The 27,656-nt window shown below is 38.8% G+C and overlaps 2 protein-coding genes across 7 annotated transcripts in view; one reads left to right on the top strand and one right to left on the bottom strand.

Annotated features, from left to right (window-relative positions):
• LOC124364743 (homeotic protein spalt-major-like) overlaps nucleotides 1–27,656 on the bottom strand; it is a 151,059-nt gene that overhangs the window by 65,695 nt on the left and 57,708 nt on the right. The window lies entirely within an intron of this gene.
• On the top strand, nucleotides 25,510–27,648 carry LOC124364744. The gene is made up of 3 exons (XM_046820452.1): nucleotides 25,510–25,832; nucleotides 26,604–26,679; nucleotides 27,366–27,648. Exons 1-3 carry the CDS (start codon nucleotides 25,588–25,590, stop codon nucleotides 27,609–27,611), a joined length of 567 nt encoding a protein of 188 aa, XP_046676408.1. The 5' UTR covers nucleotides 25,510–25,587; the 3' UTR covers nucleotides 27,612–27,648.

Here is a 27,656-nt window from a genome sequence, read left to right as displayed (position 1 = left end):
TGGACTCTATTGAACGATGCCTCCGCTGATGAGTTTGTCTTTTTGGACCATATTTGGAGACAAATGTCGAGTAACGTTTCGACCATACTTTCCATGGACTCTATTGAACGATGCCTCCGCTGATGAGTTTGTCTTTTTGGACTATATTTGGAGACAAATGTCGAGTAATGTTTCGACCATACTTTCCATGGCCTCTATTGAACTACGCTTGTGCTGATGAACTTGTTGGACAATCTTTGGATGACAATAAACGTTTGTGGGAAAGTGATACAAACATTTCAGGTGATTTGTAAGTTTTATTGCTACAGAAATAGAATTGTCGATACTCTATACTTATAACTGAGCATCAAAGAGTTCCTTTAAGCGTTATAACGTTTTGTTTAATCTTTCATCCAAAATTAAAAAATTAAAAGTCTTCGTGTTTGAATATAGACTACAGGGCGGACGTTTTCCAAGTGTTGGTCGAGTGGATGAAAATTCAAAGCGGAAACGTAGAGTTCGCACTGAATCAACCTCGTGTGGTTTTAAATTTCTAATTGTTTTTTTTTTACAGTAAAAAAAAACAAAAATCGTACATAGAAATTAATATACCTTGAGATCGAACGATATTCGGGCGATATTTTGTAGCGGACAGGGTGTTCACTTAGTAATGGAAGGGCGGGGGTGGCCAGCAGACTGAGATCGTAACCCGCGTGATATACCGGGTATATATAATAGTAACACCAGGTCTATCAGTATCGGTAACCTGGTCATAACTCGCATCAATGGGCGAGCCCCATCCCGTGATCAGCTTGCCGCATTAGTTAATCATCCCCTCCTCACCCCCGCCCACCCCTCACCATCTCTGATAGCGAGTTATGAAATGATAACGTCCCACACCCACCGGCCGTGAGCGTGTTTTATCCGATTTTATCACCTCACCACCTTCCTAATGAAAGCGTCGTCATCTTATTTCGGTTACGTGTTTTCGAAAACACGCAACACCCGCTAGGTAATTCCTTGTGAATATTTTAAAAGGCGAAAAAGTTTTACTGGCTAAAATCATTAATACATGTTATATATTAAAATCTTTTAAATATAATTAAACGTTTCCAAAAACCTAAAGTTTCATATATACATATAATTTAATTTCAATAGCCTATAGCATAAATAGGCAATAGCCTAATTTAATTTCGATAATTATAATTAAATATTTATTGAAATTTAATTAGGCTAATTGCCATTTATATACATTTAATAAATTTAAATAAAAAAGTTTTACAGGTATTTAGTCTTACGATCATGTTCGTTTGGTTATTTAAACTCATATGTGACAGAAACAGCCAAATATAAAATATAGAATGGTGAAAAGTAAGGGCGCTGTCGTGTAATAGATGCACAGTCACCCGGCAAGTAAGAGCTCCTGGTTCAAGTCCCGGCGGGGCAAGTACTTTTTGTGATTCTTTTTGCAATTATATAGATTGTGTGTGCAATTATATATACACACACACACACATATATATATATATACATACATATATATATATATATATATATTATATATATATATATATATATATATATATATATATATATATATATATATATATATAATTATTTCTGACTACGTGTGTAGAACTGTTTTCATAGCTGGATGTCAAAATAACACTTCAAATTACAGGCAGATAAGTTTACTACTGGTAAAAAAATTCATAACGATATTTGGAATAAAATTAATTTTAATTTCAATACTTACTTACTTCCACAATCTTTGTCAAGTTTTAAACGTAAATCTACAAAAAACACTCTACTTGTTTGATATTGGAAACCGGACATTAGTTACAATAGAAATATGTAACTAATGTACGACTCGACTATCGATGACTCCCCCTCCCCCCTCCACGCACGCCACGGGGGGGTCTGACACGTCTCCACGGACTGCGCTAGTCCAGTCTAGCACAGAGCGCAGCGCGGTTTTTGCTGTAATTAGCGCCCCGGAGAGCGCAAAAAGCGCGCATTTTTGCGAGCGCACAGTCACGAATGGCACGAACACATTGTCATGCGCGGGGCATCCACAAATTGTCACGACGCAGATTTGTCCCGCGATTTGAAATTTAAACGGCACTCTTTAAACGGGCGCACGATTCAAATACGGGGACGTGTTGGCGGGACGTTTCTGCGCCTTATTTGCATTGCGGTAGGAGTGATCGGGGGGGGGAGGGGGTTCGTGAATTCAAATTACGTGCCTTACCTCAAAAGATTTACTCTGAAACGAGGGAAAACAAACTAAAATCAATTTTCGGTTGTTTAGCAAATGCAATTAACCAGCACGTGGCTTCGCACCCAATTTTTAGGCTTTTCGCGTGTATGAGCACTTTTGGTTAGAACGAATTATATTTTCCAAGCCAAAGTTGAATTTTCCCAGTTGCATTGTTGCCACGATCACGAAAACCTACCAAAATGTGTATATTTATTAATACCATTATAATTTACTCTGGTATTTTTTTCTATATTTGAGTTAACTTCGTTTCTTGTTCTTGTCTGAGAAGCCTACTGTCAAAAGATAAATAAGATAAGTTTTATAACAGTGTTTAAATTTACAACAAAAGTATATGGTGATTTTGTCTTTTATATATAGTACCTAATAATTGCTAAAATGTACAGTTAAAGGTATATTTTCGCTAACACTTAATTTTCTTATCTGGATATATTCTTACTCAGTGCTCAACAGCAGTTACTTATTTTAATCTCATTTAAGCCTTAGCGTCAGCTATGCCGGCTTCGAAATGCACTGATTTTATTGTCAAAGTAAATGATTGGACCTCCCCGGGATTTGAACCTCGGTTAGAGAGCCGAGACTATAACCATTAGTCTACGGAGGAGGACGCTTTCATACTATAAATGCACACAAATAGAAAGTAGTTGTTAAATTAATTAAGCGTATTGTTGAGCTGGCATTAAACAACGATTACGATTACAGCTGATCGATGTTTCACAACTTTAGAGACCAAGATGGGGATTCTAGTGCATTCAGTTGAATAGTTTACGCGTGAAGGCAAAACAAACAAACAAAGGCACTTTCGCGTTTATAACATTACTACGATGAAGAAAATCAATACCTTGAGTCAATTGAAAGCCAATGTTGCTTTCATATCAGCGCTGTATGATAAAGAATTAAACAACTTTTAACAGTTTATCAATTCTCGGAAATGTACCTTAAAAAGCTTATCTTGTGAACTTTTTCATAAAGGTCCGCAAGATTTCCGTTTTATTCGGACACAAACTGTTAAAACGTCGGTACTTAGTTGTTGCGTAAATATTCAACAAATTCATAGAGATCCCTACATAACGAGTTGGATTTGAAGGCAATCCCAGAAGAGCTCGGATAAAGACATCGAGTCGGCGGCCTCGCGGAGAGTTCACATATTTCTAAATCAGCCCCAGAGGGTATAAATAATAATGTTAGAGGGCTGTATGATGCGGTCCCAGGGGGGTTTTCAACTGACCCCAGACGGACTCCGCCATCAAAAGTTGATCAAGATCTACTGCCTCTAGCTCGCACCAAACGACCGCGCACTGCCATTTATATACAGTTTTTCTTGAATTGTAAACTCCGCTGGCTTGCCGAGTTCTCGAGTAGTAAACGTCAGAAAATTCTCGGAATGAAGGTCATCATTGCAGCTCCTCCTCGAACAAATATATACGACTCTTTTTCTCTCAAATAAATCTAAATTTTAACTAAAATGCGGTGTGCTGTTGTAAATCACTGAATAATAAAGTACCTTGGTCCATAAAAAAGATTAAAACATTCCTTTAATATTTCCAAAAAGTCCAATAACAAAGTGTTGGAACATTAATTATGTAAAACCGGTTAAATAGACTCTAAGCACATTTCCTGAAATACTGGACACGACTAAGATTTGGTAATTTGATTACCCTAATGTTCCAGTGAACATTTTTAAAAAATCTATGAGAATTAAAATCTAAGCATTCACGGACTCTGTTTGGTCCATACGATATGTTTAAAATTCATAAATTAAGTAATGCAATGTATTACGATTCGGAAAGAAGTAGAATACAAAATTTTAGTCAATAATACATGTATTGGAACATTTTGTGTAGATTAAAAAGAAAATCCTCGCAAAGTGTCTCGCTATGGTACAATCCTGAATAAACGAATTTTAACAATGGTAGTAGTGATAGATTCTACCGATTATCGCAGAACAGCACATACTCAAATTTCCCACCACAGTGGACTTGAGCTGTCAGTATTGTATTTACATATTAATCAAATAGGAAATGGGGCATAGATAGTCCCTGGATCTCGGAAGTGTCAATTACACTGTGGGCTGGGAGTAAGGGCACGTGTATTGATGCTGAGCGTTACGTTGCGGCGCGGCTCCGCCATTGAGGTGATGTACACCATGCACCATCTTGTATATTATGTTAGTGCATGTTTATGTAGCTGGCTGTCACTCCATCTGCTTGTCTGTCCGTCTGTCTGTCTGTCTCACCAACATTGTTCCTCGCGTCACATTCTGTTCACGTCCACAACACCAGACACGTCCACCGTTCATGTTCTTCGTGAATCTTCGGAAGACGAGGGACTAGTGAAATAGGTCGAAAATTTGCAGTCATAGATTTGTGCTCCACTTTTACTATACGTTGTGAATTTGAAATGGTACAATACTAACAGGATTAAAAGTTAATTTTAATGCTCATTTTTTTCTTTTCTTTGATCTATTAACGATTCTATATTTTCTATTATTAATTAGAATTATATTTACAAGAAATTTAATAAACTCGTAGAATTAGAATTCCATTTTGAAATCCATAAATATAAAGTAACAAAGGGAAGTATTTTTTTTTTTTTACCTCAACATTATTGCAGAGTATAATTGCAACCACGATTCATTGAATTGCACTTCGAGACACGCAAAATACGTCCAGTGAGAATAGTCGCTGTAAATTTTCGATTAAAAAGCGGACGTTATCGTCTACAAAGTGTCGCAATCGCTAGTACAGCCCCATAAAAACAAACTAATCCAGAGTCTCCAACTCACATCAAATGCGAACTGATTTACAACTGTCCATCCACGCCATCTCATAACCGTATCTTATCTAAATACTCGAAACCCACTCGGTCTGGCGTCCTTACTCCGGATATTAAAAGGGCAGTAAAGACGGATACAAAGTGGCGTATGGTGTTTAGCACGCGCACCGAGTCGTAAATCTGGTTAAGTATGGTCGGTTATGGTGAGCCATGAAATGTGACATGTGGTCGCACTCGGGTGAACATCAACGGAATACATTTCAACACATCTCTGTCCGTAATGATGTCACTGGATGGGTGGAGTTACGGTGGAGTTACACGTTATATGTGTGCACGTGAGGGGAAACGGGAGAGAAATAGATGAGCCGAGTTTTGGCAACTGTTCTCTAGAATGTACGGAGCTGTGACGTTTTCACTATGCAAAAAGAAGGTCATGATTGGAACATTTCGGTATGAATGATTGATCCAGGACTGCACGAAAATTTCGAGTCAATCATTTAGTAAAACCAAATAAGTCAAGATCAGGATGTCAAAAGAAGCTTACGATGAGTCTTATAAAGGAAGTGTAAATAAATTTAGTATAATTGTTCTATAATCCTTTCCACTCCTCCACAAGACAATATGATTTACCTAAATGTTCAGTAAGAATCAAATTTTTGAATTTGTAGCACAAGTTAAGAGCTGGCTGTAGCAAAACGACCTTCCCCCTTCCCCACCAATAAGAAGAATGTTAAACTCATGCACTTTTATGGCTGTAGATTAAATTATTCTCTTATTTCACCACATTATTGTGAAATTATGTTAACCGTTCACGGGTAAATAAATAATACACATCAAAGCACTTTTCTTTTGAAACTTTATACTTTTTGAATATTCAAACAATAAAGTACAATATTTAATTCTAAATAAACTATAGTTTGGTCGTGTACATAATTTTCTACAGGTATTCCTTAACCTATTAAACACCTTTTCAAACGAAATGGGTCCAAATTCATTAACAGAATTCTCGTGACCTCCCTGAGAATCGAACCCGCGACCTCTCGGACAGAGAGCCGCAACGTTACCCCTACGCCACGTTGATGCTCTGCAATTGACAACATGCCGAGCATGTTCGGCAGCGGCTCAGTAGCAGCAAGTGGCATGCCGTGTTGATAAAGTGCCGCGCGAGGTGGTCTCTAAACATCCAGGAATAGAGGCGCGTCCAGTTGGCCCTTGTCTATTGTTCCCTTTTTGAATACCCCACCCCACCCCAAAATCCCTCATTTTATTGTTAACAAGTGCTCAAACCCGCCGCATAGCGACCTAGATACCGCGAGATGATGTAGCCTCATTGTTTGTCACATTCATGGCAAGTCCACGGCTATTGGGTTATATTGGGTTTGAAAATATTGCTACATTTTTATAGCGTGTAACATTTCAAATAAAGTGTTTTTTAATTTGTAACTCAAGCCACTCGGTTATATATAGTTGCAACTTATTTAATCTGTATGTTATGAAGCCAACTTAACTCATACGATAACAAAATTTAACTCTTATAATGGGACATAAAGAATCGTTAGACACACATAATGAACCAGTGTATGTCTTGGAATTGACGATTAGTTTTAAACGTACTAAGACAATCAGAATTCACACCATGAAGTAACGGCGTACCACAAAAATATCACTGCAATTTTCGACCTATTTCAAAAGTCTCTTATATTTTAAAAGATCAGATTATAAACTACTTTTTAAATAACAACCAATTAAAAGTTTAAAAATGAAATAAATATTCGATCTTTTAATGCATTTGGCAAAAAAGTGAATTGAAAAATACTTTTGTAAAATAAAGAAATTATAATATACGGACATAACTCCACCAGAGTAAATAGTTTTTAATGTGCCTTCTTTAACGCAAAGGACAACTCATTTTGAACTGCTAGCTCCTTCAAATTAAACGCTGTCAATGTTTTGTGATCACAAACAATTTCGCTTCACTAAACCCGATCTCCTTAAAATTTTGGCTAAATTTACATCTTACTTTATTTATACACTGTGAATCGATGTAAACAAACAAAAGCCACGCTTTGTAATGGTTTTCATGCGCATTGTTTCCTCGGTTACAATGTCAACGACCTCAACTCAAAAGTGTTTAGATAAAATTAAGCCAAGAATCAAAACTGCCCCTCGCCCAAAGTTATTTACGAGCAGCGATGACGTCAGAGTTGCGTGCGCGTTGGAGGCGTCACTTGCCATCTTGATTTCTCGAACACGTTTATCAAAATGTCCGCCATTGTGGCCTATGGTAATTGTTGGCCTCTTTCCTCTGATTTACATGGAAGTTGCGCACATGATCCATAAAGTACGCCCCTTCCCCCCTCGCCACCCGTGAAGGGGTTTATTATATACGTAGATAACAAGAGCGTGACCGTGGCTTCTTACCGCTTTGGTCACGGGTTGCTCCGCCACTTCTGTGATTATTCTAGCAGTGTTCTGGATACATGCGTCTTGTACACCGTTAGAAACGTTGGCTCGCGTTAAACTTCAATTTACAAATTTTAAAGCTAGATCTTAGCAATTAGTAGAGCTAAGAAATGGAGTTTTCTTCTTACATACAAACTAATTCTCACAACCCGTATCGTAGTTCTCTTACCATGTTTCAGTTATAACATTTTAACGAGACTTGCCGATAAAAAAGGGAAACTCGAGTTCAATCTTAACGACCTAAAAATCTTAACTACCAAACAAATCGGAACTTTTTCTAAGATCCGGTTTTAGATCTTTACTAAAAGAATTAACAAAAAGCCGATAGCCAAACAGGCAACTACTTTAGAGACAGTGCAAGTTCAAATCCTGTCTGTGACCGTTGCACTTTTTATCAGTACCCCCCCTTGTACTGTATCGACTCTCCCCCTTAATCGGTTTGAGAAAATCCTCGCACAGCCCATAAGGGGTTCTCATAAAAAAATTATAAATAATAACAACGATAATACGTAAAAAGATATATGATAACAATAATACCTACTTTTGTTGCGTTTACAATACCACTGTTTTCGATCAGTGTCTGTAAATCGACGACTAAAATTAATTACATTATTAGACTTTGTCGAAGATAATACATTAAAAATACGTTTTGAACTACTGAGATCTAAACAAGCTTCTGACCCATGTTGGGGTTGGTAAATGTTTGTGAAGTTACACTGGTTTATGCAAGTGTGGATTCTCTCACCCAAAAATGTATACATTTGTAAATGGATAATGTAGCAACAAATACGGCGAAGGCGTTTCATAACTTTCTAAAGAAAAAAAGAACACGTGCTTTAATTTCTATATTCTAAATTTTTTCAGATATGCTTACGCCTAGTAAGAGTAATTAATTTCTGAGGACTATTTTGGTCAACAATCGACTCTTACAATCCGATCGACTTTTTCCAATCGTATCAACCTTTCTCGAACTGGACCGAGTTATGGAAAGCAGGACAGGTATTCCACGTGTGATTGGTGATTACGCCGACCAATCAGCGTGCAGAAGGTCATGTCCGAAGCCCGCCGCTGCCCACAAAGTGCTACTAATCGGCTTTGTACGGGTATTCGCGTGGAAGTTTGCTGCAACGGCAGCACGAAGCGCAATTCAATTGTGTCTCTATTGCAAGCCCTGTATCGATTATTGATAATCCGATTGCACTACCTCATCCAATTTACCTCCGGATGATGAAAACCCTCCGGGCACCCGGTTAATGTACATCCGAAACACGGTGGAATGGGTCTTTGGTATCGGCCCTTTGCACATATTTGCTTGGATACAATGAAAACTCGCTCGACTGTAATGATTGCTTCGGGAGCTGGAGGATCGTTGGGTGACTTTTACATTGAACGGCGGATTAACAGTGCATAGTCCGATCTTCCTGGAAATACAGGGAGAATTTCAATTAAGCGGATCGTGCAAAGCAGAGCGGGTCACTGACTGTATAGTACTCGCTAGTTTGTATGAGGTGAAGCAAAAGAAGTTGAGTGCTTAAGTAACAAAAGTCATTCTTTAATCATTCCAACCCATGCCATTATTGGAACTTTATGAAAATTTAAAGATAATTGGCTAATCCTTGGTCGCGTTAGAATGTGATGATGCAAATTTACTTCAAGGAATCTTTCCTTCAGCTTGGCCTAAAGAAAAAAAAGAAAAACAAGAGACCAACTGTACTTATCTTTCATTCAACATTAAGAATCCAAATGGAAACAATGATTTTGGGCTACTTTTTGAAGTATATGTGGAAGGAAGGAGGTATTCAATAGACTTGGAGGGATAATGACTACAGAAAAGCTATTATTCCACAAAACATCACAAAAACATCTTCCACTGTAGGTTTGTAAGGGTTGATAGGTATTTTTATGTACTGTATTGACATGCTATGCTGGATAAGAATATTTTTGTACAGAAAAATGTGACAATATTATTAATGTTTATCAAAATTACGGATAGATTGCTATCCGAACTTTGTTGGTTAGTAAAATTGTAAATTTCATCAAAATCTCTGAAGCGTCGCTCATCGTTCTCTGGTGCTGTTAAAATATGCACGTTTATCAACTCTACTACCGAAAACTATAATAATTGTCTAACCAGATGCCAGGCTGCAGCCAGTTTCCAGCAAGTGCCAGTTTCCAGCAAGTGCCGGTTTCCACAAAAAGCCGTGCAGCGGTGCACCATAATGCTACTGATTATTGATAGAGCGACGAAGTGCAGTATTAATGGCCGCTTCTAATGGCTACATGTGTGTGGGATTAGCCACATAACAATACAATAGTCGGTAGTGCTCTTCCATTAGCGACAGCTGCAGCCGGATCAACAATAAATGATTGTTTGTCTTCCATTTGTAAACTTTTAACCGGTCGGCAGCTCTGCGCTTGTCGAGGGCTTCTCCACGTTTAGATTGAGATCGCAAGTAGCCGCTCGGAATTAGCCGCGAGCAGGCACTTGTCTTCTGACAAACCGCTGCATCCAGCTGCGCGCAATTGCGGTTCCAAAGTACCAAAGCATATTTCGACATTGCAACTTACAGGGAGACTGGTGAAAGAGGTCGAACATTTGCAATGACAGTTTTGTGCTCCAAATTTACTATAATTATTTCAGCGAATTAAAACTGTGTCCGATTGACTTAGAACATTCGTTTCATTTACGTGTACGTTATGTTCAAAATTAACACATTATTTTAAAAAACCACGAGAGTGAACTTTTTTACAGTATTGAACTATGAAATAATTATTGGATTTTAAACATTTTACAAAATTAAAGGCTGATGAATGAGGCAACGGAATAGTATAGTAAGCCACCTATGAAGATCAGGGGGTTTGAGAAATTCAAGGGTCGGAGGTTCTATTCCGGCATTCAGACCCTCAAAGACGAACCCGATTAAGAAGAATATAAAGAAAAGTGCAATGTACAAAGGCTGTGTAGAGGACTTTTACCAATAGAATCACATTCAACAAATGACAACAAATGATAGACTACTACTTGTATATAAATGTATAGTACGAGACCTTCTGTAATTTCTTAGTTTCAGTGATGACAATAAAACATTGCATTGCATAAGTTAGTTTTATGTAAAATTCCTAACTATACACCTTCATACTTGCAATGCAAATACAAACATACATTTCTTGCTCATTCAGTCCAACATTCATGCAAAATGAGACTCAGGGCTTTAAATATTCAATTTTTTTATTCAAATTTTTTGATTCTTTCAGAAGACAGTCATGAACTCTTCGACATAATAAAACGCATTTGATACAAGCAGTTGCTTCAGAAGAGCCTTTAACCAGAACAGTACTACCATGTTTTGTACTTCTAAATTGTTTCACACCTTTAAAGTATAGTGTGCGAGGTAAAAGTTTTGAACCTTTGTTTTCTCAAAAGTGCTTTGGATGCGCTGTGAAGAAAGTTGGACAGCGACGTGTACCGGATATCGGCCGACTGTTGGGTACAGACTCCTGACAATCGCCCTTGTTTAATGTATCCTGCTTTTTCAGCGCTCCACGCATGAATCGGGAATAGTTAATTCGGTTATCGCGATAGAAACCGACCCTCCCCCACCGCCCCCCCCCCGTGTCACCGAATCAGATAACTTATTCACCCTGGGCGACCCAACGGACACAAACAGCAGTCGACGCCTGCGCGCTTGTCGGGTTTGAAAAAATAAAAATTATCGCATTTTTCCGTGTATACGCGAACGTATGAATAATGGAGGCGGGATCGACGTGAACATCGAAATCCAATCATGTATTATTCTTCCCATCAATATTGTATTAGGCAGAGAGTGCCCTGTTGACTGGCCCGCTGTGCCGGTTAACGTCATATGTTGATAATTGTGTTTTCCCGCTGTGTGAGATCGACTCTCCCCTAGCAGAGATGCTGCAACTGCGTGCGACCTCATTGTTCGACGTGGAAATTAGCTGTTCGAAAGTCAATACGTTAATTTTTATCCGCAGAGGAACGTTGATTTGATACCAGGAAAAATGTGTTGGCTAGGCAAATGATAACCACAGTATCGTCAAATACCTTGTTGGTTGATTCTGCCAGAATAGAACAGTATTGGATAACCACAGCACTATCAAATATCTTTTTGGGCGATTCTGTCAGGATAGAACATTACTGGATAACTACAGCATTGTCAAATACCTTGTTGGGTGATTTTGCCAGAAAATACCATAGAAATATTGCTTAACCACTAAACAGCATCGTAAAACACTGTATTGGATGATCCTGCCAAGATATAACAGTATTGGATAACCACAGCATTTTCAAATACCTTGTTGGGTGATTCTGCCAGAATAGAACAGTATTTGATAACCACAGCACTATCAAATATCTTTTTGGGTGATTCTGCCAGAATAGAACAGTATTGGATAACCATCTGCGAGAATAAAACAGTATTGGATAACCACAGAACTATCAGTTTACCTTGTTGGATGATTCTACCAGAAAATATTTCTACACACTTTATTTTTTAATATAGTAACTAATATTGATTACAATTAGTGGAGAGACCTAAACAACCATAAAAGAAATATATTCCCTAATTTGTAAATAAACAAACAAGAAGGTAATAACGCAGTAACAAACATTTGCTGGTAAAAAAATCTAGTAATTTGTTAAGTTTTAGTGTAAAACTATATAAAAAGAGCTATTTCCCAAGTTTTAAATTTTTGTATCTACAGTAATACTAATTTTGTAAAAAAATCTGCACCTTAAAATTAAAGTTTCGTGAAACGCGCCTTTCGAAGAAACCTTCAATTTGGGAAACGCAAATCGAAACGATTAAAGTTATCTACAATGAGTTGCACACTTGTACAATGTCACAAGTCGAATGTCACCGGAGCTTATTAATTATTAAACAGGAAGTCATTAATTATTAATAAGCCACTGTTCTTTGAATCGGTTTATTCGACAAGCATAACACTTTGTATTCGTCGGATATGGAGATTTACTGACAGCAGACATTACATTGTTGTGTGATTGAGGTCTGAGCAATTGCAAATTTGTTAGAGTGAAATTTCCCTACTGATAATTTAAAGAACCTTCCATTGCTTTCTGTAAGAGTTAAATGATTCGTTAAACCTACATAAATTACTGAGCTTAAATTTAGAAAATCAAATATAACTCAAAATTCCAAGCCTTGTGACCACTTTCGAGTGAACCAGGAAATTTCATATACATACACTTATGCTGCAAGAATCTGTATACACTTACAGTACATAATACATATATCATTGTCCCCAAAACAGATTACACGAGAAAAACAAGCTTGGTGTGACAGAAACCCGTATAAACCAAAAATGAATCCTTTTAAATTTGAGTCCGAGAATCACAAAACAAGTTCGAGGACGTTTAACTCTCCCCTATAGGTTAATTTTAGGGATGAAATGATGGGGCTAACATTTTGTAATATTGAGTATCCTAGTAAGTAAACGTGGATGTGATAAACCAAACCAACTTGAAAAACCTAGTGCTATTCCGGGTAAATTATTGAGTATGGGCTTAATATGGCAAAATATTTAGAGGTTTGAGTCAGTGTCATGATATCGGGATTTCTCCGAAGACTCTTCTTCGCGCATTGGTAACGCTATCTGGATTGCAGCCTCCCACGAATATATCCAAAACCGAAACAGCCGTGGTTCAGAATCCACATAAAACTTAATCATTAAAGATCTTGAGGTGGTGTTTAAAGTTGATCTTGGCAATTCTTACACATTTCAGAAACTGTTGGCAGTAATAAATACTATGAAGACTTGCTGACAGAAAAGGGAAGAGTTGATTTCGCACGCCACGGCTTGTTGCCCCCTCCCCCCCCCTGTTTATTAAATATAACCACCGGCCCGGCGGGAGAGAGTGTTGCCCTATCATCGCGTGCATCGGAATATGATGTTTCCGTTTTCACGCCCACCGGTGGTATGATTGCCCACGACGTCCCCGGGGAGGGGCACCGAGGGGGGCATTTACATCTTGTTTATGGTTTTAATGCTCAAACAAATTTCACGCCCCGCACGCGATGAATGGCCGTATTACTTGTTGCGTGACATTTCTTCAAGGGTTGTTGGTGTTCGGGGTATCATTGCTTTCAATGATTTTCATTTCTTATTATTGTGTGAAATTTGTTCGAATTGAAGCACCTGAATTGATTGCTGAATTCCCAATTTTTAATATAACTTACACAAGCTATCACAAAGTATGGTTAAAAGAATAATATAACAATAAAAAAATAAAATAATCAAATAGAAGGCACGTTAAATAGGTACAAAATAAGAATTTACACCTTCATTTGTTATATTAGAATTACCCATGAGTTATTTAATACCCATAATCAAAACGGAAAAGGTTTTCTTAAGAACTAAGTACTACTAAGTACTGTATGCCAAAAAGGAGTACACTGACAATATTAAATAGCAATATATCTGCTCAATTTTATTCCCTTACCATTTAGGAGGCAAAGAAAACAATGTTTGAAAGGGTACAGGTATGAACTAAGAAAAGACTAAGGTAAAACCAAATGTATTGTAAAAAAGGAAGAATCGAATATAATAAATCATTTTATTTATAATACTTTACTATTTTACTTTTGACGATTTAAAGGAATTTAATATGATACCAATTAACCAGAAAAATAGTTTTCGTTCATACGTTCCGAGTTTCATTCTTATTACTATTTTTGAATACGTTCTCACATGTGGAGAAATTTCGAAACACATCATGTATTAATAAGCCCGAATATCAAATAGTAGCATTTCAAGAAATAATTACAGTATTTTCATTGAACTCGCCAATAAACCATTAATATCGTCAGTGGTATCGATACTGCTCTCGACTGCCTACTGGAATTACACCGGAATACTGGACGTAATATAATTTTAGTGACGTAATAAATGGGGCTGCCGCCGCATGTGGAGTGAAATATAGAATCAGTTTCATTAACATGGAGAATGCAATTTACAGTCGGTTGTTGTGGAATGCAAAATGTTAGCCGGTATTGAACACAGGGATGTAACGCGAGCACATGACGTCACGTCACGTCCGGTCACAAAGTGATCAGGCTAACTACCGACCTATCGACAATATCAGTCCACACTCGACCCACTCCACGTGCTCTTCTTGATGGCTTTGATGAACAGTTTGTTCTGTTGTCCTCGTCAAATAGTGTTCGTTAGAGACGTGGTGTCGTATATTTTGTAGTTAACTACTGCTCAAGAATTACCGTACAATCCAAATTGTTGTTCTGGCGTAATATATCTACTGCCTTAGTTCTAGGGTTTCAAAGGATTTTGGAAAAAGAGGAAGATACGGAGGTTGTGGATTACTGATTCAGTATTAAATTGCAGCCTGCCATTCCAATTCTTCAAGGTATCTGGTGAAAAAGGAAGATACAGTCTGCTTCAGTACTACATTGCAGACTGCAATTCTAATTCTTCAAGGTTTTTGGAGAAAGAGTAAGATACCAATGTTTTTGATTTCACATCAAGAATCTCGATGCAGCTGCTATTCCTACTTTTATCCGCTATTTATACTATATTTGTTGTAATTTTACAACGCTTTAAAGAATAAGAGCAAGATTCTGAGGTTTGTAGGTTACTTGTCAAGAATCGCTTTGCAGACACCATCGAAGGTTTTGGTATAATTTTTTCTGTATTTTCCATAAATTTTAAAAAAATTTGGAGAGAAACAAAGATATTGAAGTTTATGGGCATTGGTCAAGAATCACATTGCGGACAACCAAAAAAGTACCTTTATGGTATAATACTCTATTCCTGTTTCCTCTATTACATTTTTGAAAGTTGTTGAAGTAAGAGTAAGGTAGCCTACTGATATTTATTTATTACTGGACAAAAACCGTTTTGCGGACAATCGTTTACATTATTATTAAGGCATGATATTTCCATGATATGTTTTTTGTGTCCTCATTTTAGGACTGTTTAATGTTTTTCGAGAAAGAGGAGATAGTTGAGAACAATACTAGGAGAATCTAAAAGTCCGATTGTTGTTTCTGAGAGCATGGTGAGCATTGGTGCTGACCATCTTTTTGGTGCGATCAAAAAAATCTGTGTCAAAACTGACTGTTCACTACGTGACGTAAGAGTATATTATTTAATTATCGAACCTTGTTGTTGGAAAAAATCCGTGAAGCAAATTGTGGGAAAACTGCACCAATGTAATGTTTTGAGTCCTAAACGCAACAGATTAGTTTTGAGTTGACAAGTTGGACAAGGGGAGAATTATCTCTATGATCAATGTCTACACTACAAGCTTTGAATGGAAGCTGCAACCGTGAAGTGCTCAATATGTAATTATGTAAATGGCGGCAGATTTCGCCCGATCGTAGAGGTGCCCTGGACAGCACAAAAGGCGAGAGTGTGCGAGGGTAATAATAAATTCGGCGGATGAATAAAGCGCGATAGCGACACCATTGTGGCGTGGGTTGGTCTGCAAGTCTAATGGGGATATCATAGTTCACCCATTGTGCCCGGATGTGAATAGGAAATGTGGCTGGAACTGTGAATAAATAGACTGCTGTGTGAGTGTCGGTATCTAGTCACGGTCCAGGGAGTCATTTGAAAATATACCACCGAAAATACACCAGATAGTTGTGCCTGCGTGCAAAACCAGCCTTGTGTAACATAGAAAATTTTACAACAGGGGGTAAATATTTTAGCGGTGAATTTTAGATCTGGTTGCTTAGCTGTTTTTGCTTCCAAAATTTTGATGTTCCTTAACCCTAAACTTGGTTGGACGAGTTTCATTGCTCAATGGCAAATTGAAATGGTTATAAAACCGTTTCTCACTAATTAAATGCCTAATTTGGACATTAAAGGGTTAGCATCAAAAGGAAAACTATTAAATTGTCGTTTTCTTTTAAAAGATATGACTTTGTTGGCCTAGATGGATTTATTTAGATTTTTTAGGAGGTTGCTGTATTTTTTCAAACTATCCATAAAAATGTGGGATTTTAAGTTTATAATTTTAAAGTTCAACTTTCTTTGTTACTTGCAGCAAACAGCATTCAGCCCATGCTTGGCTTTTTAAAAGCTTATACTTGTGTTCGGCTCACGCGGGAAAGGTCAAAACAAATAAAATAAAACTTATCTCGGGTACCTCAATGGTTTAAGAAACTAGTTTGCTGTTATGGCCTAATAGTTGGCAACCCTTTGAGGGGGAGGGCCGGTGGTTCATGACGCGTCCAAGTCATCCCGATCGTCTAATCGCCACGCTGGCAAAAGGTACAGGGAAGACCCAAGGTGGAAGCAGCCAAATACCACTCTATCCAGTCATTGCGGTTGGGTTGGCACCGTCTCAAAAATACAATGATGAGGCCTTCAATATAGTCTCAATCAGATCGTGATCTGGCACTCTGGAGGGAGTTACGGTTCTGAAATGCAGCCTATAACGTCCGGCAAGAAGACATTCAGAGCTGGTGGGCTGCGAGGTCTAACTCAATAGTCCATCACTTATCCCACGTGTGGATGGGGAGTTAGTATACTTCAGGCAATTCCAGTTGATGTTGCTGACAATGTACGGAAATTGTTCTATAGTAAATATATTTAAGCTTTTATACGAATTATTTTGTCAATATCATAAAATGTTACTCATCTAGTCCCTCTTAATTAAAAACTGTATTGTACTGCAAGTCATATGGAAAGAAACATCACTGGTGAAATTTGGCATCCCTGTGGGATGCCAGAAGAATAATTTAAATTCATAATAATTAGTTGGAAAACTGGGGTCTGCTCGGGATGACATACGAGCACGACTGCCGAAGAGCCGGTGGGGGCCACCACAGCCACCCGCGCAGCTGAGGGAGAAAGTCAGCTGATTCAGGGCGGCAGGTGCCAGTCCACGGCCCTCTGAATCAATAGTTATGCGCACTTTGTTTACGCGGCCTCTATGATTTCGTTGACGGCCGAGACTAATGAGCGCTCCCACTTTCCCCCAAGATTGATGGTTCTAAGTAACCCGGCTATTATTTATTTCCTCTAAGTGACTCCCCGCCGAGGAATTCTTCAAATGTGCTCTTTCGACGCGTGAGGGACGCGGGCGGCATTGAGCGGAGATATAATGAACAGTGCGGAGGGCGTTTGGAAATATCGTTTCTGTTTGGACAGGTGTCATTCAGCGTTTTGAGGGAGAAAAATTACCTCCTATTCTGACGAAAACAACTTCGAACATCCCCAAAGTTTCTTGACTGCAGCACTGTTTTGCGGAAATTTACAGAGATCGCAGTATTTTTGCTGGGAAACAGAGCAAGGTCATTCATGTTTAGATATCCTATACAGTATGAGTCCATTCATTTAAAGAAAAACTAAATGTATATTTTGTTTTTTGTCAATTGAACATACATGATATAATATATTTTTCTAAAGCTAAACCAAATATCATTAATTTGGAAACATATACAAAATATACAAATTGATAAAATTATCCAGTCACAAATTTTTGAACAATTACAGGTAATGAACGGAAAATTGATGAATATTTTAGGTTCAATACGATTTAACTTTTGGAAATACATCATCTTTTCCGAAATGAGAAGTCCGACTTTACCATATTTTCAAAAATCAACCACCATCTCTTAGCGAAACGTTGTCGGATAAGCGTTTTTGATACCTTTGTAGGAGTCTTGTATTATTATTTGTTAGCTTTACATGAAAACCAGCCCACAATCAAGCAGTCCACAATCCAATTGGATTACATTTTTTACTCAACGTGGCCTTGTAAATATTTTGACCCATTATGTAGTATAAAAATAATTTGAAATTTGAAATGATTTTCCCGGCGTTTTTGAAAGAATTGGAAATGTTACAGGAACAGAGGGCCATTAATTTTGACACTATGTTAGGGAACATTTCCATTATTGATTGCTTCAAAGTCAATCTTAGTCTGAATCTAATTTCGTAATGTACCAACGTTTAAAATATGAATATTTACACCGAAAGTTCCCAATGAAGACTAAGATTACGGATATGCAATCCTTGTTTTCTCCTTTTCAAAGATCACCTCCGAGAGACTTTGCTCTTCGAAGATCATGGCAAAGATATTGAGTACTCCAAAATAAAATGCCCTAAAACATTTAGTTACACCTTTACATGTAGAATTATTAAGAGGTATCTGCCTTTTTCGGCTTTCTGCTCACGGACACATGTTATGTAGCGGTATTCTAAAAAGGCGTTAATGAATAATTAATTAAACAACTTTATCTAGGCCCCGTGCTCACCTGGGCCTGAAAGAGACATTGTCCCGTGATAATTTGTTTACTGGGGTACAACACCAGCAGATCCACTGATAGTGGACAGGGAGACATTTATAGCCGCTATCTAAACTCGGTGCGGGGTTCGAGGCAGGAGCGGAAGTGGGGAATAAAGGGTTGTATTATATTGGATAATCGACCCCTGGAATATTTAATTTCCTTACCATTGTGCCACAATTAAGGTCGGTGACGTCGACCAATGGGAGCGCTCCGTGAGTGCGGGGCGGCCGCCCACATTTGCATGTCGCTGATTAATGCCGAGCACGTTAATAACACACTGGCTTATCACTGATAACAACCACGCTAATGCGCATACCAATTAATCCGCGGCCTAGGGTGCAATTAATAATCCCGATTTATTAAGCCGTTGAAGTCCGGTCGACAAACACAGGAAGTAGCGGGGGCTGTGTCCGCACCACTCATAAACTGGAATTACCCAGATCTGTATCCACTCGGTGCCGAGGCAATGCGACTTCGTGAGGCAGCGACTTGCCGCTAATTTACACAAATTAGTCCGACGTATCAGAGGTCGACATCGCGGCCTGCGGTTCCCGGAACGAGAGCGATGGGTGATAGAACTCCGGATAAGTGCAACTGCGCTAGTCAGTTTATAGGAGTCGATACGCAGAATTGTGGAAAAACGGAACAGATAGTTCAATTGTAGTTGGTTTTGTAAAATTCAAAGCATCAATAGTTAACGATTTGGTTAATATTTTGCACACAGAGTTTACCATTCAAGATGATGACAAGTCTAATAGGAACTCCGGATAAGTGGAACTGAGCTAGTCAGTTTATCGTCGCCAGAAACGAGAGCTAAAGCGCAGAATTGTGGAAAAACGGATAGAAAATAGGAAAACAGATAGTTCCATCGTATTTCTTTTTGTAAAAATTCAAAAAATCAATAATGCGATAATTTTGCACACAGAATTTACATCAAAGATGATGAAAAGTCCAATAAGAAAAGGGAGCATTCGATTAGAACAATGAAACATTAAACAATGTGGACAAAATGTTTTAAAATTAGTGTCTAAGAGAATTGATTGATACTCATATGATAAACATATGATGTCATGTACAGAATAATAATAATGTATGATTTTAAGCTAATTAACATGTGAAAGACATGGTTGTATAATTAATTAATTCCAATGAACGGATCGAATATCGGTTTAGTAGTAAGTATAGAATCACGTACAATTACAATCTATATGGTTTTAAAGTGATTGTTATTGCGAAAAGAAGGATGATGTCCAGTATGGAACTTTACCAGGGGCGGATTTAGCATAAAGTATGGGAGATCACTCCTAGTGGGTCTGGGGAATATACAATACCCCTATTGAATGGGGGTCAGATATTAAAAATATCTTCCGGAATTTGTTTTTACGTATTTTCGAGTCCAAAATTTACTTTTTCACAAAAAAAATTACAAAATAAGTTTGGAAAGTATTTTGAGAGAGGTCCATGACCCCTGTGACCCTCCTAATTCCGCCACTGGTCTTGACTACTTTAAGGGATAAACAACTATATCGTGTTTGTTTGTAGTAATCTAAGCCATATGGCTGGATATGTCTATAAATACATTGTCTACCTGCTACAGCCCAGCCTTGTATCCATGGAACATACCTGCAACAATAACATTATCATTAGTAAACAATAGAACAAAGCAAGTACGATAAAGTTACGCTCTAATGAAGCATTAGGTAAAGAAACAATACATTGAGTGTAAACAAAGGTGGGGACTTTTCTTTCAAACTTAGATCGCATTTCTAAATTTTCCTCAACTGACCAACGAACTGATGTAACTCAAAATCGTGCAAATGGAATGAATACACTGGAACAAGAAGCAATTAATAGATTGTCATAATCAGCAACTAATGACACTTCAACATATTGCCAATCTATAGATAATCAATTTATAATTGCATGTCCGGTAATGCCCGACGCCGCAGCTTTTCAATTATTTGATACATAATCCGCGTAGGAATTAAATTATAATGTATTTATTAATTAACAAATTCCAGATTAGTATTGGGGTTTAGTGTGTAATTGGTATGCCAGTTATGATTTTAATTGCTGTTGAGTTAGGAAAGAACGAATCTACGGTGACATTTCCGATCTGCACAGTAGCTTACTGCCAGAGGAAGATCGCGATTTCGCTGAAATATTCGCAAGCAGATGGGGACTTTCTTACGCCAAGTGGGATAAAACATGGCCTCGAGAAATATTTCATTTCATGTTTTGCCGTCTTTAATTAAATTACAGTAAAAGCAATATTTGCAGAGCGGATGACGGCGACCCTCGCTTGCAGTAATCCATCTTGTTTTTTATCTCTTATCTCCCCCGTCGTTTTATCACTAGATGCTTCCCGCTCGCGACTTAATGGGCCGGCAAATTATGAGCGTTTCGCGACACGAACGCCAGATCTGCGAGTCCCGTCCGTCTGTCTCCAGCTCCAGCCGGCGGGTATTTCTGTCCTCCAGATTCCCAGATCGGTCGCACGCCGGCGCCGTGGGTGGCGTCCTTCGGAGGGCGACGATCGAAGATACGGAGGCGCCCCTTGGTCCACCACTGGACGTAAATTACCCGTGAGTCTTAACGACAAATATTAAAAGGCCGTGTTCCCTGTCAGTAGCATTTCACTTCACAGATAACGTACAATTCCTAGAAAACAAAGATAAAGAAACAAGGAAAGTTTTATCTCCATTTCCAATGGAAAGATTTCCAAGAAAAGACTAATCACCAAAGGCGATAACGTGGATGAGGCACTGTTCCAAACCAAATTCAATCATATTTAATGATCGGGCCATCTGTAATATTTAGAGCACTATTCATGGAGAGCTTAAACATCTGTCGCCCATTCGAAGGAAGGGCGCAAGGGCGAAGAGTGACTAAAGAGATGGGACAAGTTGTGATTAAAGGGTTGGGCCACCCTTGCCTTTCGCTCCATAGAACCCCAATTGGTCCTCTCATTATATTGATAACTCGGACACATCCCCTCCCCCCTCCCCCTCCTACCCACCGAGACTTTGATTGGGCTTGGTAATAGACGCAGCAACTTGTCTTCTATCTCGTACACGTCATTTACTCTGGTTAATCACTACCATTCGGGAGACAAATCGGAGACATCTTAGAGGACCTTTCCTCTTAATCGATAAGTTATCACTGGACTGGCTAGGATCTGATCGGTTCGTCAAACTGGAAAGGTTTTTTTTTGGAAGAAACGTTTCACCTTTCCATCCAAACTTTGTAGATTCCCTGAAGAATACAGGTGAAAACTTAACAGGTGAAGATTAGTAATCAGAGACGAGTCAAACCAAGACGTCCACTGAATTGAGGAACTAGGACTAGTCAATAGCTAGCGTTGCGCTAGGTAGCCTATACCCGTCTGATCGCTCTGCTAATGGGACTATTCCAGTGAGGGATGATACAGTCCGAGTTGATTAGGAATGTCAAAAAGTGCTTCTCTCAATGCAGGATTTGAATTTAAGTATTCCATCTTCTCTTGGAGAGCGAGAATTTCTGCTATTCCATAGACAACATTAATACAACTTAAAAACGAAGTACCAGTACTGTTCTTGAGAACTTCTTAAATAGATTAAATTATGTTTGTGAGATACAAAAATACCTCAAGGGGAAAGTGTTCTATTTTAAATTGGTGATGAATTCAGCTCAATGATCAACGATGATTGAAGAATTCGTTCCTGCAAATCCGACACTGATACAGTCAAGTGGTGACAGCGAGGAGAGTGAAGAGCTGATAACAAGGACTATGATATCCTCGGCTGCACGACGCAGCAGGATCTGGCAGCCACTCGGCTTGGGCCAAACCGGTCGAACATGTCGCGCTAATTCTCACCAGGTCTGCAAAATGGCTGAGTCCCTGCGCGAACTTCCCACTCGTGGCAGCAGAGCGAGCATTATGGATACATCAGCCATGAATGTCGTCCAACTCCACTCTTCTACTACTTGCCTAGGTGCTGTTGAAACGTTCAGGGTGCAACCAACCGATTGCACCGCATTAACCATTCTTGTTAGTGGAATGCCTGTAACGATCACTTATTCAGGATGTAGACGACATTGTGGAACATTTTTGTCATCAACTTAGGGAGACTGTTTCAACACCCTTATCATTTGAATGGTTTGATATTAAGGATCCAAACCGATCAATCAACTGTCAATATCAAAGTATCAGAGCTAGAATTTTGTATTCTCACCACATCAGGATCACATTCAAACGTACAATTCAACATTCATGCAACTTTCGTCCATTTGCAAATTTTTGTGATCTTCCAGTCAAATTTCAAAAACTCAGCAAAAGGATTGAATATTCCAAATTTGGTGTTGGATCGTTATTCTCTGACACTATTCTCATTGCAATATGCAGGTTTCTTATAGAAAATATTATTTTATTTGGAAATGAACAAAGATAAAACAAAACATAAAAGATAAACTTAATGCATAAACCGTCCTTGTGAAATTATATGTTAATATATTTATACATATTTCAAGAACCTACACAATATTTTCTATCTGATAAAGATAAAGGTTAAACGGTCCTTGTTGCGTTATTGTATTTTTTCAAGGAAGTAGACAATCTTTTCAAGCAAGCGCCTTAAATTCTTTTCCTTCTATTGAGTTTATATTTTCAAAAATTATACACTGCTATTAATTTTTTTAGACTATTGGTCTTGTTACTTAAGAGTTTTCTCGACAATTAATTCCGCTTAACGAAGATAGGGATAAGAGGTCTAAATGACTTCCAAGCGGGATCCTCGTTAGACGCAACTTCCAGTTCCGGCCGAACGTTTGACAAACGAGGAGCGCCGCGACGCAACGGGACGCCGACGCAGGCATCTGGACCGCTTCCAGCGCCGCGACGCTGCACATCCGTCATAGCGACGCTTAACTGGCAATTTGTTCAACGTTCGAGATGACTTACCGACTAATGACTCAAATATTAATATTTGTTGACAATGTTCTCCATTTGTCTCCTAGTTGTTAGTTACTGCCGACAGCGCTCATAACTCGCCTGTATGAGTTAGTGCCAACGGAGTTGCACGCACACGCGCACGCGCGCGCACACTTGCTAGCACACGCTTCGAACTGCATAAAACCTAACAGGACATAAATTCCACGACCTTATCGCATATTTACACCTACTAGTAGATCATAAAAAGTAGTTTTGTTCTCTATCCTACATTGTGCGATACCAGGAACTCCTTGTGGGGTTTATGTTCACGACGGACGTAGACCTAGTTGACTTTTACTGCCTCGACAGCTCACTCAGTATGCAACAATTTGTTTACATTAAGATAGGGTAACCTTTTTAAAAATTAATTGAAACTAATATTTTTCATATCTGGAATTTGTATTTGAGAGTTTCATAGCGTTGAAACACATTGCAACTTGCCAATATCGTCTCATTTATTTAACCCTATGACTGCTAAAGATGTACCGGGAGAATGTTCTTTTCCTCCCGAACAACGACGGCACCCCTTCTGTAAGATGGTTAGTAAAATGAATTACCAGCAAAAGCAACTTTTGTTTCTATAAACTACACATAACTTATAGTTAATAACGGTATTGCCGCTAAGTTTGGTTAGATACAGTTTTGAAAACCGTTGTAGTAGGCCTATAATGTGGGCCCGTAATTAAAAAGTGCATTTTGAAATTTTTTTTGAACTTTATAATTTCTTGTAGACGTTTGTATTCGAGTACTACTCGGTTTTATAGTTGACTATAATTTTGAATAACATTATTTACATGTAAAAAATTTTTTATAATAAATAATACAGTAAAGTCAAAATTTAAAAACAAATATAACAGTGTTCACATAACTAAAAACTTGTAATATGCGATATAATAAAATAATAAAATCGATATAACCTTATAAACAAATATATATATACCTTGAATTCTAACCAAAAACCCGCAAATTCACCGAGTTCTACTTTGGTGCTTGTTATAAGACGTCAAGCAGAACACAAAGGGTTAAACAAAGAACAAATAGGTGTCAAGCTGCAATTTTAATATTTACACGTTACAGTTTAAGATGACCAGTACAGGCTACAAATAATCTGAGAGGAACAGAGCACTAACACACTACCAAGTAGCGGTAGACTTGTAGTAGGACCGGGAGAACATTGTGCCATAACTCGGTCATAAACCCAAGCATCCGGCTTCGACTGCTTTGATTTACGCGGCCAGAAACAATCCCAGGCATTCCGGCGACAAAAACCATAGAGACACATAAAAGTAACAATAACACCGAGAAATACTAAAATAACGGAGAAGATAAATAACACCACCACGTGTCGTCCTGTAGTAAATCAAGGGCTGACCTTGAACGTCCACCCTGGAGCCCTTGTTCCGCATAATGCCTTTCCGGAACAGAGCGGACAAAAACGGATTCCGGAAAGTGGCACCTCACCTTATATGCCCGCACCCATCGCTGTCCTACGCCCTTATTACACCTCAGCGCTACGGGGCGTCTAGAAGTCAATGGAAGATAGGGTGTCTTCTATTATCCTCCAGGTAATGTGCATTGTCTCTGGACTTTCTGGAAAGAAGTCGCTGTGAAAGACATTTCTGGTGCGCTAATGGAATGATGAACGACAGTATCAATGACCGAAAGGGTGCATTCAAAAGGTCATTGTGGATGATAGGTTAGGCCACTAAACACACCAACAATACTGAATGAAACTTCCATGACAACAATTTCACAACGCAGTTCACACAACACAAGTTTCACACACACTTTCACCCTACAATAAATACACAGGGATCAAGTCCGAGATGTGTGACGACACCAAATGGGCTACCAAAGACTCTAAGACTAAGTCTCCTGGGAGTGGCGAGCCTGCCAAGGGAGGGAAGCCCTCTGGCATCACGGGGTTGAAGATCTGCCCCCAATTGGACCGCACCAGATGGTGCGAAAAGTTGCCCAGAGGTCACGATGAGAACGTCTGCCACCTGGTGTCGCAGAAGCGCCGGGATATCCTCAAGATGATGAAGAGTCTGGTGGATGCTCACGTAGATAAGTACGTACAGTGTATGAGGCTAGTAGGGATGTAGGTGCTATGTTGGCAAAAAGGTTGTTTTGTATATCTCAGAGTGACAAATAGTGTAATCTTCTTCCTGGTACATTCTCTTTAGTACATTCCATCTAATTGTTATAATCTCACGATTCCCTTGTAGTGTAATGACTAGCATATCTTCCCAGGAGGGTTCACTTCTGGCTGGTTAATACCTTCCAGTTACACAGTGGGTACAGCAAAGCCGATGTCTACTTAAATCTGGGCAACCTTATGTATGTCCAGGAGCGGCAAATGTCGAGATTCTGGGGCGTAAGGGTAATTCGATAGGTCTGGTCTACTGCGGGAGATGACTATTGGAGTTTGGTGGTGCGGTTTGTTCCCTAAAGTCAAAGGTTCTTGCCAGCCTAGATATAAGGGTGTGCCACCCCCTGCCTGCTTTGACTGGAGAGGCTGGTTCAGAACTGGCTTCTCCTTCCTAGAGGACATGCGATTAGTGCCTTAAACGTTTCCTCATGAATCTCGACAAGGCGGTCCCTACTTCCAACCTTACCAGTCCAGATTATCCTGTCACTCTTGTCCTAAGAAAACAAAAATAAAAAAACCAGATTACCTGAAATGATCCTTTAAGGATTTATAAGCTTATGGTAGATCATTACCACGTTAAATTTGAATTTCCACCTTGCCTCAAATAGACTCTGCTTATTCAAGACTTTTCTTATAAACTGACCGACTGTTGTAAAGTGCTGTTTTATAAACTTTCTAGTAATTTTCCAGCCCAGTTTGTCCAGAATGGGATACCTCTGGAACTTGTGAGAACACTCCAGGGCCGTACAGATTTGGCGTCGTTAAGGTACGTAGGTTCTGTACTTGTACTTGAAACTTGACTTAAAATGATGAACTGTGACAAAATATCTTACAAACCATTCACTTAAACTATCCCACACTGTACTTTGCTACCAAACTCAGAATTGTCTAAGGTGGTATGGACATTACAGTTTTGACGCTATAGTTTCTAACTGTATTTCATGGAAAACGTAATAAAATTATATTTCATAGTATGCAAGTTATGACATTTATTTAGCCATTTCATGGCCTATACATTGTAAAAATCCTGATTGAGCATATTTTAAACGACCAACCTGCATCAGTTGTAGGTGGTTGGTAGGCGAATTCAGACGTTTTGTGACATGTATTCTGTAGTTCAGTTTTAATAATCAAGAGTGTTGTGTTTAGTTTTATCAAGTGCAATGTTTTAGAGTTAGCGAAGTTGACACAAAACATCGTGGTTTGTGATTTCTGACAGGCGTGTCGCAACGCTCTGGTATGATTTGTTTATTTTAACCTAGTTTGTAGTTATGTGTTGGGTTAGTTATATACCTGAAGAAGAGATCAGATTGCAGGTCTCGAAACGTAGTCTTACTGGTTTTTTTGTTTCACTGAACGATGGCAAATGTCCGGACAAATCCTGTTTTCTCCTTTAACATTTTGCCATTAATGTTTAAATTAAACTGAAATTCCTGAAACTCTGTTTGGCAGCGATCTGCGAACAACGACAATTACAAGATCATTGCCAGTCAGCTGACCGCAAGCGGGTGTGAGTGTATCAAGAGGAATGGGCTGCAGGACGACTGTAGACTGCCGAGGTGTCGAGGGTCTCCGGCCTGCAAGATCACGCCCTTCCCTAAGTGTGAGCCCTTCCTAGGGATCCCGGCCTCGCCGAGTAAGGGTCACCCTGCCCTTGCCACTGTGTATGGTGACAACTGTAGATGTCCTACCCACTAATACCGACTGTACAATAAACATCATAATTCTCCATGAACTGTAGTA

Source organism: Homalodisca vitripennis, chromosome 6 (assembly GCF_021130785.1).
Source record: "Homalodisca vitripennis isolate AUS2020 chromosome 6, UT_GWSS_2.1, whole genome shotgun sequence".
Lineage (NCBI taxonomy): Eukaryota > Metazoa > Arthropoda > Insecta > Hemiptera > Cicadellidae > Homalodisca > Homalodisca vitripennis.
The sequence above is the reverse complement of the archived record's forward strand: the minus strand, read 5'-3'. Positions and strand labels throughout refer to the sequence as shown.

Coding starts and splice junctions, on each gene's coding strand:
- LOC124364744 (XM_046820452.1), top strand. CDS start 25,588: ATGTGTGACGACACCAAATGGGCTACCAAAGACTCTAAGACTAAGTCT. Junction 25,833..26,603: donor GTGGATGCTCACGTAGATAA/GTACGTACAGTG, acceptor GTAATTTTCCAG/CCCAGTTTGTCCAGAATGGG. Junction 26,680..27,365: donor ACAGATTTGGCGTCGTTAAG/GTACGTAGGTTC, acceptor TCTGTTTGGCAG/CGATCTGCGAACAACGACAA.